Consider the following 19,940-nt stretch of genomic DNA (forward strand, 5'->3'; position numbering starts at 1 on the left):
AAACAGTTATGGCGCAAATGCCACGATGACTTGTTTGGAGCAGCGAAACCCTAGAATCCAAAGCTCTGATACCAAATGTTATGAAACCAGCTCACAAAAGAGAGAAAAGATAGATCAACGCCTTAGAACTCAGCCTCTTCAAGGGGGCAACCTCCTTTACATTACATAAATGAACAATTCTTGGATGATACAAATGAAAAGACCTCCTTTCTATATATAGGAGTCTAAGGGGTCATAATATAATCAGAGCCAACATAACAATAATAATGTGAGGGCACAATAATAACAATAGTGGGCTTCTATGGGGCACAATAGTAACAATATGGGGACTACATGGGTACAACAATATAATAAGGGGGTTGTACTAATAACAATAAGAGGTTACACTAGTAGTATAGGGGCCTAACACCTTCCACCACTTTCCTCCTTACCCAGTGGTAATATAGGATTTTATTTGAAAAGGGGTTACAAAGGTTTTATGGATTAGATTGAATCTAGTTAGTATTGAATACTACTATAAATTTATAGCATAAATTTGACTTTAAATCATCACATATTAAGTTCTAATATAATGTTAACACAAATATATTATCACATGTTAAGTTTTAATATACTGTTAATTGATAGCAATATATAGCAAAGAGCCTTACGCATTGAGTTAGGTCACAATTAATGTTGTACCCAGGTATGTTATTTAGAACATATGGTAGTGAGTTTTATGCATTGTGTTATAATTTATATATGTAATGTTCGTTGTTTTCTTAAAATATCATTGTAAAGACATGTCTCCAAGGTTGGTGTCAATGTCCAAACAATTATTGTGTTATCGTTTTTTACACATAATATATTATTTTTTACACATAATATATTGTCATGGTTGAAGTAGCCTTTAGATCCAGGGTCTTTCTTGGGATATTGGTGAAAACAATTTTCAAATTGCTAAATTTATTATTTTAAGTTGTGAAATGTCTCTACTGTATCAACTATTGGTTAACTTCACGTATGTGGAATGTTCTTCTTGCTTAACTTCACGTGTGGTAATAATGTATTCTTAAGTGAAAAAACATAACTTTTTTTTCTAAAATATAAAACATGACAATATTCTACATTCTTAGTTTAAATATAGATAAATTAAAGTAAAAAACTATGAAGATTTAGTAAAATGGAAGCCTATATAAGTGCATGCAGAAACCAGAAACCAAAACTAGAAGAAAAAACGGTAAAATTGGAAAACAAGCAATTGAAAAAAAAAAACTATAATTAACTATATAGAATCAAAATCTACAATATTGTCTTATATTTTTTTAAAATTAGAAATAAATATTTAGAAATATTGTTTTATAACTTTAAAAATCACCCTTCACAAGTCATGGTCAATTAAAAAAAAATGTCATTTGATGACCAAAATAAGCCATGCACTGCAATTTCACTATCAAATTCCACCATTTATGGAGATACTAATTTGACTTATGAAATGGACAATATCTTTTTACTCATAAAGTTAAAGAATTTTACAATCAATTTGAACTCTTTTTTACATGAACTGCAATTTCACTATCAAATTCCACCCTTCATGGAGATATTAATTTGACTTATGAAAGGGACAATATCTATCCAACATGTAGAGTTTTTACTCATAAAGTTAAAGAATTTTAAGTTCAATTTGAACTCTTTTTGAATGAATAGTTCTAGAACAAGTTATGCAATTTGTAAATTTTAAAGATTTTGATAACAAATTGTTAATTATTTTCCCTTTATAATATACCCAATTTTATGAATTTTATTTTAATTACAAATTTTGGTTTCTTTCATAAATTTAAATTACCTAACACAAATAAAGCTTGTTCAAAGTTGGAGTATATTAATGTCTTTATTTATTATTATCTTAAGGCTTTCTATTGCTATGATCCCATATAGATGAAGTAGTTAATAAATGAATTCTAATGGTATTGGTCGTTTCTATCTATGCTTTGTTTTACACATGGTTTGCTTGCAACTTTTATTTTAATATCAATTTAATTTTTATATTTTTTGAATTGTGATTATTGTCCAACATACTAGTCATTTTTTCATATATATTTATTTATTTTCAGAACGAAAAAGCACCATAATATTATATTGAGAGAATATAAGGTTCCAGATTGTACAAATAACAACATTCAGGAGCTGTAGGATCTTGATTTTGAAGATACATCCTGATGACAAAAATATTCCAAAAAGAGCATCAGTCATAAACAAAACCATGAATATATGCGACACATACAAGACCAATTCAGATATGAAAAACTTGATCAGAGATACCATTGGGCATCCATATATCACGACATGTTCAGACATTAGAAGCAAAAGATGAAAAGGAAGAAAAAAACCATAGAAAAGTCAGCATCCAGGAATAGAGAAATCCTGGATGAGCCAGGAATTCTCGCCGAAAATAACCTTCATGGACCAGGTCCCTGTCCCAAGAAGCAGACCCTCCTTTGACAGGCAGTCTGCTTGCTGATTTTGAGCACGACAGATGTGTTGAATTGAGTTATCTTTCATGAGTCCCCAGTAGAACATGATCCTATCCAGCCATCTTGCTAGGTGGGGGGATTTGATGTGACACGATCCTGTGACATGATCAATCACAGATTTGGAATCACCAAAGATAGAAATAATCTGGATATAAAAAAAGATACAAAAAGCGAGAAGACCTGCTAGGGCCCGCACCTCATCCAAGTTATTGGTACCGCTCCCTCCATTCCATGAATTATAGTATTGTAGATTCTTGTCCATTATGATATAAACCCCACATCCACAGATATTATGTTGTTCAGCGCCATCAAAAAACACCTTTGGAGTCTCTTAGTGGAAGCATAGATCCTCAGTTCTGTTGCCTATCTTTATTTTGGGCTGCTTTTTTGGAATGGTATCATAGACAAATATGATTTCCTGCAGGATAGAACTGAGGGGGATCTTTGATTGCTTGAAGATCTTGTTGTTCCTCCATTTCCAAACATACCAAAGGACAATAATAATCATGGGCCTCCATGAGTCTTTTTGCGCACTCCACCAATCAAAAGCTGCCTGAGTGGAAGCAAAACCAATGAGAGGGAAACCATATAGATTTGCCAAGACCTGCCAGATTTGCATCAAGGGTTGACATTTGAAAAACATATGGAAATTGGATTCCTCGTGAGAGTCGCACAACACACATCTACTCGGCCCGTGCCAATTCCTTTTCCTCAGATTCTCCCATGTCAAATTTTTGTTGTGGAAGACAAGCCACGAGAAGAAAATTAATTTCGGAGGGCAACCTGTCTTCCATAAGAGCGGACGAAAAATTGAACTAAAACGAGGGGACTTTGGGTCAATCAGATCAGCGTAAATGTCTTTTACTTGAGCCACCGTGTTTTCATTTGGAACCGTCCAGATCAGACAGTCTACTACCCTTGTGTGATGAAAGCCACAGCCTTTCAAAGATACCATGACGGATTTCCAAAGCCCAGCCAGAGAAACCGGCATGCCGAAATCGTTGGCCTCTTTCCAAAGGGGGATAGGACCTTGCCAAGCTGAAATGAGCTTGTCCCAAGTAAAAATACCAATTCTGTGGAAAAAGCTAAGAAGTTCCTCAGGAATGGAAATGCCCTCTCGACCACCCATAATGGGGTCTATGCCAATAAGAATTCTGCTGCCAGATTGTAATTTCCACTTTAAATTTTTTAGAAAATATTACTCTATTTTTCGAAAACTAAGCCAAATAGCTAATCCATATCTCGAACCAAGCCTACATTTCCTGTACCAGAATTCTATGTCCCTTCCTTTCATATATTTCTTTTTGATAGAGTTGCTCCACGGCCCTTCCCCAAAGATCCCCTTCCACAAAGACTTATAAAGGAGAGCTTTACCAAAGACCCTCAGATCCAGTAATCCCCAGCCTCCTAAACTCTTGGGCGAAGCTATCTTTTCCATCCTAGAAAGGTGATATTTCTTTTGATGAGATTTACCGCTCCATATAAAATTTGCAAAGATCTTGTTCATTTTGTGAATTATACTTGCAAGGAGGAAGAAGATATGAGCCTAGTAGACATCCATTTGCGATAAAATAGATTGTGCTAAAATAACTCTACCCGCTAAGGAGAGACACCTGAACTCCCAAGCCGAGATTTTTTTGTAGAACCTGTCAATCATCCACTGCCAGTCCGCGCTAGAGTAATTGTTGGCTTTTAACTGAAAACCCAGATACTTAACCCCATCTTTGATCGGCCTCGACTCTATGCCAAATAATTCAGAGACCCAGTTCACCATTTCAATATTGGTGTCGTTATGGAAAAGAACAGACTTAGCCTTGTTTATATGTAGACCTGTTGCACTTTGAAATCTATTAAGGATATCATAGAGGCAAGTCCACGATGCCCTGCAGAGCATAGCAAAAATAAGCACATCGTCAACAAAAAGATTGTGTGAGATGAAGTTTTTCCTGCATATCTTTACGGGCCTGCACCTATTTTCTGAGACCGCCTTGTTAATGTGAAGGCTCAGAGAGTTCATTGCCAGGATAAACAGAAGAGGAGATAGGGGGCACCCTTGACGAAGCCCTCTTTCAGCTGGAAAAAAAGAAGAGGGCATGCCATTTATGATGACTGCATAATTCACATTCTCCATGCACGCCATAATCCAACTAATGGAGTTTGATTTCAGGCCAATTTTTGCTAATAAACATTTTATAAATCCCCAATCCAAACAATCATAAGCTTTTTGTAAATCAATTTTCAGAATGGCAGCATCTGATTTCTCCGAGAGCATAGTAAACAAGCTTTCCTGTGTATTGGCGACGGCATCCAATATATTCCTTCCCTTTAAAAAAGCATGTTGATCCTTAGTAAGAAAGGTGGCCAGAGTCTCTTTTATCCTTTCAACAATAATTTCTGTGATGATTTTGAAAGATATGTTGCATAAGCAGATTGGCCGGAAATCTTGGAAAGAATCCGCCTCCACTTTTTTCGGGATAAGAGCTATTAGAGTGGAGGATGTAATTTGATGAATACTACCTGATATTCTTGATGCTTCAACCATCCTCAACAGATCTTGCTTGATGATATCAAAGAAGTAAATAAAAAAATTCTATTGTCCAGCCATCCGAGCCAGGACATTTGTCCTTTTTGAAGTCCTTCAAGACACCCATGAGCTCGTCCTCTGTTATAGGCCGAAAGAGACTCATTTTTTTCATGATCAAACATCTGAGGCATCAAATCGATTCCCCATAGGATGTCCTAGAAACTGCATCCTTCCCTTCTTTTATATTGGCTTTTAAAATGATTTACAGCTTCCTTAGAGATATCTTGTTGAGTGACATAAAAGCCTCCCTGACCATCGCTTATCCTCCATATGGTGTTTTTCTCACGCCTGGAATTTGCATATTTATGAAAGAACTTCGTATTCCTGTCACCCTCCTTAAGCCAGGTTGCTCTACTTTTGAGCCTCCAAAAGGCTTCCTCCTGTTTCAAAATGTTCTGTTTTTTCCTTTCCAGCTCTTTTATCCTGCATCTCATGCTGAAGGAAAAGGAATTAGCATCCATAGCCATGTGGATCCTATCCAGCTCCCTCTGCGTTTCTTGAAGAGAGGCTCTATCCCTCTGTCTTTTTTTAAATTGCCAATCTTTGACCACTTTTCTCATGGCATTCATCTTGTCTCTGAAAGTCATAAACGGGGGATCCGAATCCTTAGCAGAAAAATCCTTCCAAGTTTTAGTTACGACCTCATTGAAGTCTGGGTCTTGTAACCATGTTCTATTGAATTTAAAAGGGTACCCCTTTCTGAAACCACTTTCCTTCCAACAGAGATAAATTGGTCTATGGTCGGATATAAGAGCAGTCCCAATGGACGAGTGTGGCATTCCCATTTTATCAATGATGCTGCCATGAACAATGAACCGATCGATCCTTTTAGCGATATACACCTTTTCTGATCTTCCGTTATCCCACGTCGGCATCATTTTAGAAGGGGCAATGTCTACAAAATTTCTCTGCAAAAGTTCATGCTTTATGCGATCAGCAAGCGGATCTTTATTCCTGCAGTTTCCCCATCTTTCTTCAGTGCTTAGAGTTACGTTGAGATCGCCTGCAATCATCAGAGATTCTATATCAAAAATTTCTGAAGCAAATAATTTATCCCAAAAGGTGAACCTGTTCTTATAAGGGGCGTAGGTATTCAAAATATTAATAGGGCAATCTTTTCCTCTGATGGATGTTGAAATGAGAATGTCGGTGAAACACTTGAACGCCCTTGCCCTGATCCAATCAGGGTCCCACAGAACCGCCAGCCCTCCCGATAGACCCTTAGCCTCTGAAGCTACCAGGAACCATGAGGGAAACATTTTCCTAAAATAGGCAATGGATACATGGCTGCTATGCATCGTTTCTTGTATTAAAATGATTTTTGGCTGAGCAGAATAGAAGAGGTCTTTTAGCGCCAAAAATTTGAGGTCTGCTCCCAGACCTCGAATGTTCATGGATATCATAAAGGTCATTTGGAAGAGTTACCAGCCACGCATGCTCTAAGAGGCTGTGTCTCTGACATGTCATAGATGGGAACCTCAGTCAGGGATAGGTTCCTTATACCACTGTCTGCTACAATTGTCCTCCCCCTAAAATGTCTGCTGCCCCCATTATGTTTCTTTCTGACTGTTATATTCCTTGCTGAGTTTGGGCTAATAAAAGGCACTCCAGGATTACTCGGTTTATGGATAGTCAGCGGTTCCAGCTCCAAGGATTTTCTGCTTAAGAGAAAGTCGAGGTCACTATCATATGGATTAACAGGAGAGGAGGTCGGGGAATTTAGAGGGGTAACAGCCGTCATTGGCTCCTTTCCATTCGAGGATAGATTCAGGGACTTTTTGGGCGACGACGATGATGAAGAAATAAGAATGGGGTGGGATCCCACAATAAAGTCTTTAAACTGTATGGGAGGAGGGGACGGGACCGCTTTGTCGTCATTCGGCTCCGGAATAGGCGGGCACTGGAAAGGCGGAGTCTTGATTTTTGAAGTGCCTACAAACTTACTCAAGCTTTCGGGTCTTGAATCTCTTTCATAAGAGGCTTCCTGAGACAAATACTGCGGAGAACAAATGACATTGTTATCCAGATTTTTAGAAACTTGCCCATTCACAAGTTCTGTCGGGGAGAGAGAAGCTGAAGGAGATGGGATCTCCTTTTCACTGAGCATGGGAGAGTCTACCCTGGTCTTACGATGCAACATCCTGCTTTTTGACGACGGTTGCTGATAACAATTTTGGATAAGGTGACCTGTTCTGTGACACGCAGAGCACCTGAAAGGGATGCCCCAAAAATCCAATCTTTGTTTGATCTTCAGGTCTCTCCAAGCAATCTCAATATGGTCAGGGAACCCCCCCCCCCTATAGGCCTTCTCAATAAGTATCCACGCTATTCTCTTGTCCTTCGCACCCAGGCATCTTGGGTCGACATAAACGAATCTTCCAATAGAATTACCTATTTCAGCAAGCGTCTCCTTGGACCACATCTCCAGGGGCAGATTTGGGAGCTTGACCCAAATAAGGTTATTCGACGGAGTATTTTTTAAAGGGTTATATCCTATGTACCACCTGTAGAGGGCGAGGAAGCTCCTATTGTATACCCATGGACATTTCAGGATGGATTCTACATCACTGGCCTTCAGAAAATGGAAGCAATACCACTCTTTCATAAGATTAGAAATGATGGGGGAATATCCAATCACAGGTTTCCACTGAACCTCAAGCCACTTTCTCATCCCGGCATCATCCATTTCTGGAAAATGCCAATTACCCACCAAGGCAAGGTCCTGTAAGCTTTCAATTCTTTCGGTCAGGTGAATGTTGTCCAATTTAATTGCAGTTGGCGGGGGAATAGTTTTGACAGGGTTGCGGGCCTTGTTGTAACTACTAGCATGCTCACGCATCAACTTTTTCTGATGGTTAACACCTCTCCTATCATCCTTCCTGGACGACTTATCTCTATGGATACCTTTTCTCTCCCTGTCAGCATCACACATCGCCGATTTGACAACCACGTCATCGAGGGTGGATTGCCATCCACCAGACAACGTGGCATCCTCCCATGCCTTCTCGGCCTGGATTGCAGCCCTGACCATGGCTTCCGTGGCCGACGCATCTGACCCACCCTCCATGCGCCTCCAAAAACCCTACCTCAGGATTAGAGCCAGTACCTTAGTCCTAAATTGGATTTCCGGATCGATTTGGTACCAGAAAATTAATCAGACTGTTGGGTCCCTATAATACTAGTGATTACCCCATTACTATTGTAGTTATACCCCTTATTTATATTGTTGTGCCCCTATTACCCCCATATTGTTATTTCTGTGCCCCATAGAATCCCTCTATTGTTATTTTTGTGGCTTTATATTATTATTGTTAGGTCGGCTGGATTATATTGTGACTCCTTAGACTCCTATATATAGAAAGGAGGTTTTGTCATTTGTATCATCCAAGAATTGTTCATTTATGTAATGTAAAGGAGGTTTCCCCCTCGAAGAGGCTGAATTCTAAGGCGTTGATCTATCTTTTCTATCTTTTCTTGAGCTGGTTTCATAACATTTGGTATCAGAGCTTTGGATTCTAGGGTTTCGCTGCTCCAAACAGGTCATCGTGGAATTTTCGCTATAACTTTTTTTCTGTGACGTTTCAGAAGTCGCAAAAAAAACCCATTTGAGAAGAATTGGCGCTGAACCTTGGGTCCGAATTTCAGAGCTTTTCGCGTGATATTTTCGGAGATATGATCTGAGGAAGTTGGCCTTTTTGCAGACTCCTGAATTACATTCAAAACAGGTGACCTGGGGAAAATCGTCATAACTCTCTCTCTGAGGATCGGATTGAAATTTCGTAAAAGGTACAGAAAGAGGACGGACTGTAGTTTCTTGTATGTGTGTTTCAGATTCAAAGGTTGAAACAGTGACTCGTGGCACGTCGTACAAGTTCGCTCTACTGAACCAGTCTAAAAGCAAGTCACTGTGGGAGATTTCACATAACTCTTCCTTGGAGAATCCAATTGGGCTCAGACTTGTGGCATTGGAAAGAGGAAGCAGAAGGCTACTACAGGTTGCAACCTCAGAATTGGATGATCTGAAATTACAGAGATACATCAGATTCAATATCAGGCTTCTATAAAGTGAAAAAAGGTGTGTAGTTTTTTTTTTTTTAATTTTTGTGTAAGCTTGGTTTAACGGAATTCAAAGGGCATAGTAAAGCATTATTATCGGTAACTGATGCCCCGAGGAAAGAAAATGCAAACACCTAGTAAGGAACCTGAAAGCTCTAGCATGACTCATGAAGAAGAGGAAGAAATGCTACATGATATATCAAAATTACAAGAACAAGTGCAACAAATGTCACGCTCACAAAAGCTAACAGAAGCTAAGATAAATGGCGTGGAATCTAAGATAAATGGCGTGGAATCTAAGATAAAGGGCATGGAAGCTAAGATGGATGATTTGAAGACAGATTTGAAGACAAACATGGCATATTTGAAGACAGATTTGAAGACAGACATGGCAGATTTGAAGACAGATTTGACAAATTTTCTACAAGAAATACTTACTAATGGTGAAAAGGTAGTAAAGGAAACTCATGATGAGAACAAAAGAAATGTTAATCATGATTCCATAGACTCTAATGTTGGATCGAAGACCCACCATATTCCAAAAATCGATATGAGGAAGTTTGATGGCAAGGATCCCGCCACATGGATATTACAGATGGAGCAATTCTTCGATCTCAATAATGTGCAAAACACACAAAAGGTACGTATGGCAACTGTATATTTGGAACCAAATCAGTTTGTATGGTATCAATGGCTTTGCTCTCGTAAAAATTTATCACTTGGGCAATTTTTACGGAAGAATTGATAGCACATTATGAAGATACAAAAAGCAACACTTTTTTTAGCCAATTGATAAGTCTCAAACAAAAGGGTTCAATAATGGAGCACATTGAGGAGTTCCAAAAATTGAACATAAGGGTAAAAGATATTCCAGAGGAGCATAGGATTGATGTGTTCATAGGGTCTTTAAAGGATAATATCCAACATGATGTTCGCCTTTGGGAACCTGATTCATTAGAGAAGGCATTCAGGTTAGCAAGAAAAATGGAAAGCAAAATTATGGCAACTAGGAAGCATACCACTCACAACTATAAAGACGGAAGTGTTGTTGCCCCTAGTCTTCCACAACCTATAAGGTTGACACCACAACAATTGGAAGAAAAAAGAGCAAAAGGGCTTTGTTACAGTTGTGATAGCAAATACACTAAAGGTCATAAGTGTGCTGAGAAGAAATTATTCTACATAGATTGTGAAGAGGAAGAAGAAAAGGAGCAAGAAAGGTCAAAAGAAGAAGATATACTCCAGGAACAAAGCCTAGATGAAGAACAAATAAATCCGACCATATCTTGTAATGCATTGGCGGGAATTACCACTCCTCAAACCATCAAGATAGAAGGACAAATCAAGAAGAAAAAGGTAATAGTGTTGATTGATTCAGGAAGCACCCACAATTTTATTCATTGTAGGGTAGCAAAAGAATTGAATTGCTTCCTATATCCAGCACCAGAGTGTCAAGTGATGATTGCAAATGGAGGAACAATAAATTGCTCTGGAAAGTGCCATAATATCAAGCTATCCATGGGAGAATATGTATTGACTAGCCCAATGCTTTCCATTCCAATGGGAGGTGCTGATGTTGTACTAGGAGTCCAATGGCTACAATCCTTGGGTACAATAGCTTTTAATTTTCAAGAACTTTTCATCAAATTTTCTACGGAAGGAAAGGAAGTTGAATTAAGGGGTATTGCAGGGAAACCAGGAAAGATAATCAGCTCTAATGGTATGACAAAGCTTCTAAAAAAGGAGCAAAGAGGTGTAATTGCACAATTATGTTCGCTAGATGTTTCCACATTGGAATCATCTATTTCTCCAGATCTCCAAAAAGTCTTGGACAATCATTCCAAGGTATTTGAGACTCCCAAAGGTCTCCCACCTATGCGTGATCATGATCATGCTATTCATCTGATTCCAGGAAGTGTTCCTCCAAACATCAGGCCGTACAGATATCCCTATGTCCAAAAAAGTGAAATTGAACGTATGGTTGCAGAAATGCTAGAGGCTGGTATAATTCAACCGAGTCAAAGTTCTTTCTCAGCTCCAGTAGTATTGGTGCACAAGAAGGATGGATCATGGCGCATGTGTCCAGATTATAGGGAGCTCAACAAGCTCACTATTAAAGATAAGTTCCCCATTCCTGTTATTGATGAATTACTGGATGAATTGCATGGATCAATTTACTTCACCAAGTTGGATCTTCGTTCAGGATATCATCAAATTAGAATGAAGATTGAAGACATTCCAAAAACGGCATTTAGAACTCATGAGGGTCATTATGAATTTAATGCACCTTCAACATTTCAAGGTTTGATGAATTCAATTTTCAAACCATTCCTTAGAAAATTTGTGTTAGTATTTTTTGATGATATACTAATCTACAGCAAGTCTTGGAAGGATCATGTTGAACATGTTGACAGGGTGCTACAACTATTGGAGGAGAAACAATTATATGCAAAAAGATCCAAATGTTTCTTTGGAGTCCAGGAGGTGGAATATTTGGGTCATATTGTATCTCATGAAGGAGTTAAGGTAGACCCTAGCAAAATTAAAGCCATTAAGGAATGGAAAATCCCCACATCCATAAAGCATCTGCGAGGATTTCTTGGGTTGACAGGGTATTATCGCAAGTTTGTTAAGAATTATGGGAGAATAGCAGCACCTCTAACAACATTATTGAAGAAAGATTCATTTTCATGGACTCCGGAAGCAACAAAGGCCTTTGAACATCTTAAAGAGGCAATGTGCCAAGCACCGGTCTTAGCTACACCGGACTTCACAAAAACCTTTATTGTGGAATGTGATGCTTCAGGAAATGGAATTGGTGCTGTTCTAATGCAAGATGAAAGACCCATTGCTTTTGAAAGTCGTCCAATCAAGGGAAAGTTTTTAAGCAAAGCTATTTATGAGAAGGAAATGTTGGCAATACTCCATGCACTTAAGAAATGGCGACCCTACCTAATGGGAAGACACTTCAAGGTAAAAACGGATCATGATAGCCTTAAATACTTTTTAGAACAAAGATTATCCTCTGAAGAGCAACAAAAGTGGGTCACAAAGATGTTGGGTTATGACTTTGAAATCATCTACAAAAAAGGGAAGCAAAATGTGGTGGCAGATGCACTCTCAAGAAAGGATGAGGATGTGGAAGCATTGTTGTGTGCCATTTCTATTATCCAACCAGATTGGATAAACGAAGCAAGGGAGGAATGGAAGAATGACGAAGAAGTGTGGGCACTTATTCGAAAGCTACAACAAGATTCCAGTACTTCTGATACATTTAGCTGGCAAAATGATTCGTTATGGTACAAAGATCGCTTATACCTCTGTAAGAATTCCCAGCTAAAACAAAAGATTCTTATGGAATTGCACACTTCTCCCTTAGGAGGGCACTCAGGATTTTTAAAAACTTACCACAGGGTTAAGAAGGAATTTTTTTGGGATGGCCTTAAATCAGATATTCAAAAGTTTGTGGCGGAATGTTTGGTTTGCCAGCAAAATAAAGTTGAAACAATTAAGACACCGGGTCTATTACAACCTTTATCCATTCCAAGCCAACGTTGGGAGGAGGTTTCAATGGATTTTATCACAGGTTTACCCAAGTCTGAGGGAAAGAGTGTCATCATGGTGGTAGTTGACAGACTTACCAAGTATGCACACTTTTGTGCATTATCACATCCATTTAAAGCCAGTACAGTTTCTACTGCATTTATGGAAACAGTTCAAAAGCTACATGGAAACCCAAAGATTATTGTAAGTGACAGAGATCCCATTTTCACTGGAAATTTTTGGACAGAATTATTTTCTTGTCTTGGTACTCAGTTAGCTCATAGCTCATCTTATCATCCTCAATCTGATGGGCAAACTGAGATAGTAAACAAATGTTTGGAAGGATATCTTCGTTGCTTTGTATCTGATAAACAGACACAATGGGTCAAATGGTTGCCTCTGGCTGAATGGTGGTATAACACTTCCTTCCATACAGCAACAAAAATGACCCCATTTATGGCACTTTATGGGTATCAACCACCATCCATCACATCATATTTAAGAGAAAATTCTAAGGTTCAGGCAGTGGAACATCACATCGAACATCAACAACAAGTCCTCCAACTCTTAAAGGATAACCTCGTGTTGGCACAAAATAGAATGAAACAACAGGCAGATCAACATCGCAGTGAAAGAAGTTTTGATGTAGGTGATTGGGTATTCCTACGGCTACAACCATATAAGCAAATGTCCCTAAAGCAAGCTAAGAAGGATAATAAATTATCACCAAAGTATTATGGTCCGTACAAGGTGTTGCAAAAGATTGGTACTATGGCATACAAATTGGAGCTTCCTGCAGCTTCTCGATTGCACCCAGTTTTCCATGTTTCATGTTTAAAGAAGGTTATAGGTGACAAGCTCCCAATTCAAACAATATTGCCAGAACTTGACGAGGAAGGAAAAATTATATTGGAACCGGAAGCAGTCACAGAAACAAGAACTCGACAGCTACGAAATCGATCAATTTCAGAGTATCTTATCAAGTGGAAGAACTTATCCGCTGAAGATTCCACATGGGAGGATGAGAATTTTATGCAGAAGTATCCAGAACTACTCAAGCGTTGAGGACAACACTTTTTTGAAGGAGAGGGGCATGTTGGGTCCCTATAATACTAGTGATTACCCCATTACTATTGTAGTTATACCCCTTATTTATATTGTTGTGCCCCTATTACCCCCATATTGTTATTTCTGTGCCCCATAGAATCCCTCTATTGTTATTTTTGTGGCTTTATATTATTATTGTTAGGTCGGCTGGATTATATTGTGACTCCTTAGACTCCTATATATAGAAAGGAGGTTTTGTCATTTGTATCATCCAAGAATTGTTCATTTATGTAATGTAAAGGAGGTTTCCCCCTCGAAGAGGCTGAATTCTAAGGCGTTGATCTATCTTTTCTATCTTTTCTTGATCTGGTTTCATAACACAGACTCTGACCACACTCAGAGCATAAAGCCTGGATTAAGTAAATGCCAGACGAGGGAATTTAAGTGATGTTACACCAGCTCTGACACTGAAACTGATACTTAGAAGACTCGAGAATTATGGTTCCAGGATCCGAGGCAGACACGGAAATAGAAACCACTTTTTGGTCATAGATAATAACTATAGGGATACGGGATTACAGAAGGTAATTTACTGAGGATGGGTGATCCTGGATTGTTTTTGCCTTCAAGTACAAATACACGTCATCTAAGGACACAATTCAAATCCCTATGAGATTTGAAAAAACAATTCCAGATAAGGCTGAGATAATCCGGGCCCGTAAAAATTTTCAGTCCAGAAAATTTTGAGACGCCGGTTGATGGACAGGGCTACTGGTTGCATACCATGACAATTCCAAGTTCTACAGAGAAAGAGAGTTCCAGCTTTGGATTGAAACTCGAGAAGAATACCATCTCCCTGATTTTGTTAACTGGTAGACGAGTCTTGACACACTAAGCAACAACAATAAATTTCAACGATACACCACCACCCTCCTATTTTGAAACGAATGTCTGAGCACGGTTTATGAATTACTATGAACTTTTTCAGGTTGCGAAAGATTGCCCAGACCATAGTGACATTTATCAGACCAGATCTTAGAAATTTTAAGGAGCATGCTAAAAGAAATTTATACTTAATTCCCTCCCCTCTCTGGACTTAAAGATTTATAGCAGTCATAATTTAGAAGCATCTCCGAAACACAAAGGCTTATACAATCTTAAATGAAAACTAAGAGCTACTTCCAGAAACGAAAAGATACAGAATCAGAAAAACATAAACTGGGAGGGATTGATACCAACTGACCTCTTTCTAGGCGCATGTCGAGGGGAGAGCAACCATTTACCTCCAGCAGAACCAAAAACCAGTTGATTTGAAACCAGAGTGTTTAGCACTGATAAAGGGAAGAGAAAAGATATTCAAAGAAAAGCAACTCCGCTGCCTGTGGGGACGAGAAAATCAGAGGCAGGCCAAAACCGTCACCCCTACCATAGGGCTGTTAATATAGTGGGTTGATGAACGATAGCTCAGCGGAGAGGGAGGAGTGCGTGTCAGTTTGATAGCTATCATGGGTGGCTATGGGCTGATATTGTCAGGTGTCAACGCGACGAGCAGTAGGCATGCATGGGGATTCAGAGAAGACAAAACAGCTATGAAGCAGGGAAGGAACGAGTGCAGAGCATGTATTGGTTCCTCGGACTTACCTGCTCATCAGGGATTGGAGCGGCTGAGCAGATCTAAGGCAGCCTGGTTGGTTGGTTGCTATCGGCATAATTCTCCTCTCAGCACGCTTCTCCTCTCGGCACGCTTCCGGGATTGATTGGTTATAAACAATGAGTTTAATATTAATTTTTTTGGCAGAAGCATTTGTCGACCTTAGCATATCGGTGCCCTGATAAACTCTATAAGATTCCTGGAGTCTTGCTTGCTAAAAAAGAATCGTAAGCCTTATCTGAAAAAAATAAGAGTATGGATGTAATGAAAATCGATATCCTGCTTCACGACCATAAGATTCCTGCAATCTTGATAGCTAAAATAATCATACGCCTGAAATCGGAATACCTTTGCAGTCGGAATTGAAGTGCCGCTCAGGACCACCGACTTATCCATATATTTATTTATTTTAACAACTTGATGAATTGAAAAGTTAAATATATTAATAAAAAAAGTATTTCTTTTAAAATTATTCATTTTCCCATGTCTTTTACCTTGATTCACAAACTTTTACCGAACTAATGATTCACTTTGGCCGATGAGTGCCTCAATTCTCTACTCACATACACACATTATTAATATTTAATTATTGCTTAGAAAATATTTTTGTACATAAGCACATACAAAATTTGTGAGCACTCTATTGCACATTAATAAGTAGGTCACTCATGGATAGTTGAAAGGTTGAAATAGTTGTCAACCGTCAATAATGAACAACCCTTCTTTTTCACACAAGAGGTCGAGGATCACCCTCCCATTTCACATTGAATGCTAACTAGTCCATCTTTTAATAAATAATAAAAATAATTTGGACCAGTAGTAATAAATGATGTAAGACATTGAAGTCAGTTCATGCCATCATTACTCAATAAGAAGTGAAACATTTCAACCAATAATATTTGAGATAAATGAATTTAAATTTTATTTAAAAATAATAATTTTCATCTCATAATATTAAGTTGTAGATAAACTTTAAATGTTTTTAGTCAATAGAAAACTAATAACAGGTCAACTAAAAACTAAATATCAATATAAGAAGGGTCGTCCATTTCAAACACTACATACTTATTCCACAAAGAGAAAGACAAAGCATCTAATATAATGTAATTGCTCTTGATCATAGAAAGATGTTCAACCATTATTCATACAAATTCTCACTTGAGTAAAAATTTTCACAAAAATATATTGTTTTATAACTAGAGGGATGATCTCTTTCTCTCTCTTCATGTATGTCTTAATTGTTTTTGGCTCCAATTTAACTATATTTAAACAAAGTGAGAATGTAGTCCTTGTTCAATTGTGTTAGTTCATACTTGTCGAAGTTCAATATTTAAACTAAGTGATTAACTTTCAAAGTTCAATAATTAAACTAAGCCGCAGGCAACACTACCTATCCGGCCTTGTTTTTTAATTCAACACTTACTACAATATCTCATTTACATCTTCATTAATCATTTCCCTCATAATGTATGTAATGTGAATAGAGTTGATATTACATTAATGTCTATGAAACACTTCTCAATACACTAATAAAAGATTTATTGAGCCAAGATGCATAGTATGGTAGAGATGTAACATAATGGAATGTAATATGGTGTGAATAAAAAAAAAAAAAAAAGATTAATGTAATGTAATGTAAGAATTTTAATTACATTAAAATAAAAATAAAATAAAATAAAAAATAAAAATAAAAATAATAAAATAAAAATATCTTATAAAAATAAAATAATAATAAAAATAAAAAAGACCCATAATATTTATGTGGAATAGAACCTATTTTAAAAAATAAATTACATCAATCTAAATCCATTTAAATTATAGATCTACCAAAACTCTAAAAGCATCAAACTTCTTTTCACAAATTTATATATATTTTTAAATTATATATATATTAAAAAGTAAACGTAGCCATTGTTAAATTATAAATTCCATATCAAAACTCTAGAATAATGTTAATAACGACAAACACACTGCCTCCAGCTTCTTAATTTATAAATTCCCTATCAAGACTTTAGTCTAATGTTCATAATGACAAACACACTGCCACCATAAATCCTTTTTGTTAAAAGAAATTGTAATTCTTTGGATTAGGTATAAACCATCAATGATTATGTGACACTATTGGAGGTTTTAGATTTTGATTCCCGTTTATCCGTTTTAAACCCGAAAATTTCATTTCATTATCATTAAGTGAAGCGAAGTCTTCGGACCTATACAAAACCTGGCTTTTCATCTGCAGTGGGTATTTAATATATCTCAGCCCACAAGCTATTAAGACCCCAATCCAATATCCCGGACGGTTCTGCCCTCAAAATTTCTTCCTCCAAGCTATGTATTTGTTCGGGTTGGAAGGATTATGATTTTCCGGATGTTTTTAGTTTGGTGATTTGGGCAGCACCCGTCTAAAATCCCAGGATGAAAACGAAACCGACTCACGAGCTATGCCGACCTCGTGTTTGATTGCAACGACCATGATAAATTAAAACCCAAGGTAAGCAGCTCAGAATGGTTCAATTACTTAATATTCATATTCCAAGCTCGGTGTCTGCATGTGGGTTTCTGTTAGGGTTCACATTTCAGAAATTACGGGGTTTTGCTATGGGATTTTTACTGTGGATTGTGTTATAGTTCTCGGAATTTTAGTTTATGACGATGGTTTTCTATACTCAAGAAAATGATGGTTATCTAATGTTTTTTTCGATGATAGAATCCAAAGATATACCATCGAATTGACATGAACGAATGTATTGGGAAAAAATACAGGGGTTTGGCAGTTGAATTCATTAAAATCAGTAGCTGAAAGCGTGGGGGTCCAAAATTGTCATAAGATGACTACTTCTTTAGCTTCAGTTGGGCCCTTATCAGCAAATAACCTTTGTGCAAGACCATGGCCAAAACCATCAGACTTGAAGGCTGCAGGGGGTTACAGAGTTCCGAGGTTCTTTGGACCACTTAAAATTGGGTGGCAAAGGTAGATGCTGTTGATATCTATGTAGATTTAAATGCAGAGTTACTTCTCTTTTATTGTTCTCTTAGCTGAGTTTTATTCTCAATTGCAGGTGCCATGGGAAATCGAGGAATGAGTTTTTGCTACGTCGGCTTGAGCCACGGTGTGCAATGGATGCTTCGTTCGGTGATCGTGTTGGTCGGTTCTTACAATTTCATTATTTTTTGCTTGATTTGACTGGAACACATACTTGCATCATATATTACATTGAAAATCAATATACATGTACACCAAGAGTTACATAGCCAGGTGCCACAGAGTCGTCGCACCAGGTTGCCCTGTCTACATAAGCACATTACCCTCTTCAAAGGCCATGTTTGTCGTCCTGACTGCATAAGCACATTGCCCCGCTGCAATGCCCAATATTTTGTCCTTATTTTTAAACTTTTTTCTGGATTTACGTCGGATTACTAGGTGCATTGCCGCGCTGCAATGCCCCATATTTTGTCGCTATTCTTAAACTTTTTTGCTAGATTTAGGTCGGATTACTTTCCTAGTTGGATTCATATTGTTTTTTCATGATATGGCTTTTGCTTCTGAACAATGTTATACGTTAGCTTTTATAATGTATGAGATAATCTGTACGTGACTTGGAACGTGATGGTTTTGTTTGTGCTAAGCATTGGGTTTTTTTAATCCAAGAGCTCGTTATGTCATTTGTGGGAATTAATTTCTCCAACTATCTGAGAAATTCAATTGACAGCTGAGCACTAAGTTCTTTCAGTCTTTGTAATGCTTGCGGAACCGTAGCTCTTGTAATATCATTTGACATACTTTGTTGACAAAGATCTTGATAAATTTTACTATTGGTAGCAATTTTGGGTAAAAAATATTTTGATTTTTTGAGAGCAATGTAGCCTGGTTACAAGGGAACCAAGGGGAGGTAGGTACATCAAATATGGGTATCATACTTGATATGGAACCCCCAAAAGTAGGATGTGTGGCTGCCGGATACATATTACAGATATGGCTGTATTGTACATAAAAAAATAAAAACAATTTAAAAAAAATATAGTAAAGAGAACAATAGCCAGCTACGTCAGTTTCTTCTCTTTTCTCCTCTTTTCTTTTCTTAGTGAAGGGCGCAAAATTGTAGAATACTTACTCACTTTCTAGATGATCCCGATAGAAAGAGGAATTTGAAAAGCTACAAATAATCACAAATCTTTCTAGTTACTTTGTTCCCTATCTCCATTGATTCTGATCCCTAGGAGAACAAATTCCACTGAGCTCAAATGAAATGCCGATAACCCAAGTAAACCAAAGTCATTATTCTATAGCTATTCAACTTCAATCGGGGTCCTTTCATCCATAAGTTGAAGGTTTAGTCACAATAAAAAAATCGCTTTGGATCCCCATAGATCTGTAATTTATCTAACCTTTCAAATATTTTGTGTCGCTATCTTGGAACCAAAAATGTGTTTCTCTTCGTCATTTTAGACCCAGATTACGAGAAGGTATGCTATTCCTGGGTATTCATAGGGAACGCCGGAACGGTTTTAACCTATCTGGAAATAGAGCTTTAGATGGATCAAAGAT

The 19,940-nt window shown here is 37.7% G+C and overlaps 2 protein-coding genes across 3 annotated transcripts in view; one reads left to right on the forward strand and one right to left on the reverse strand.

The window, feature by feature from the left end:
- Nucleotides 1–5,252: 5,252 nt before the first annotated feature.
- Nucleotides 5,253–6,395, reverse strand: LOC149145256 (uncharacterized). Its single transcript, XM_089452387.1, has one exon. The coding sequence runs from the start codon at nt 6,393–6,395 to the stop codon at nt 5,253–5,255; it is 1,143 nt and encodes a 380-aa protein (XP_089308513.1).
- Nucleotides 6,396–17,585: 11,190 nt separating this feature from the next.
- The window catches only part of CDF1 (cell growth defect factor-like protein (DUF3353)), a 98,206-nt gene continuing 95,851 nt past the window's right edge, over nt 17,586–19,940 (forward strand). The window contains exons 1-3 of one of the 2 annotated variants that reach the window (XM_089453233.1): nt 17,586–17,885; nt 18,102–18,365; nt 18,454–18,539. In XM_089453233.1, coding sequence (XP_089309359.1) covers nt 18,223–18,365; nt 18,454–18,539 — 229 coding nt within the window. In that variant the 5' untranslated portion in view covers nt 17,586–17,885; nt 18,102–18,222. The remainder of the gene's footprint in view (nt 17,886–18,101; nt 18,366–18,453; nt 18,540–19,940) is intronic. The other variant, XM_089453232.1, reaches the window with a different exon arrangement.

Source organism: Pinus tabuliformis, chromosome X (assembly GCF_031772625.1).
Source record: "Pinus tabuliformis cultivar Carrire ecotype Pingquan chromosome X, CPIR1, whole genome shotgun sequence".
Classification (NCBI taxonomy): Eukaryota; Viridiplantae; Streptophyta; class Pinopsida; order Pinales; family Pinaceae; genus Pinus; species Pinus tabuliformis.

Coding starts and splice junctions, on each gene's coding strand:
- LOC149145256 (XM_089452387.1), bottom strand. CDS start 6,395: ATGCATAGCAGCCATGTATCCATTGCCTATTTTAGGAAAATGTTTCCC.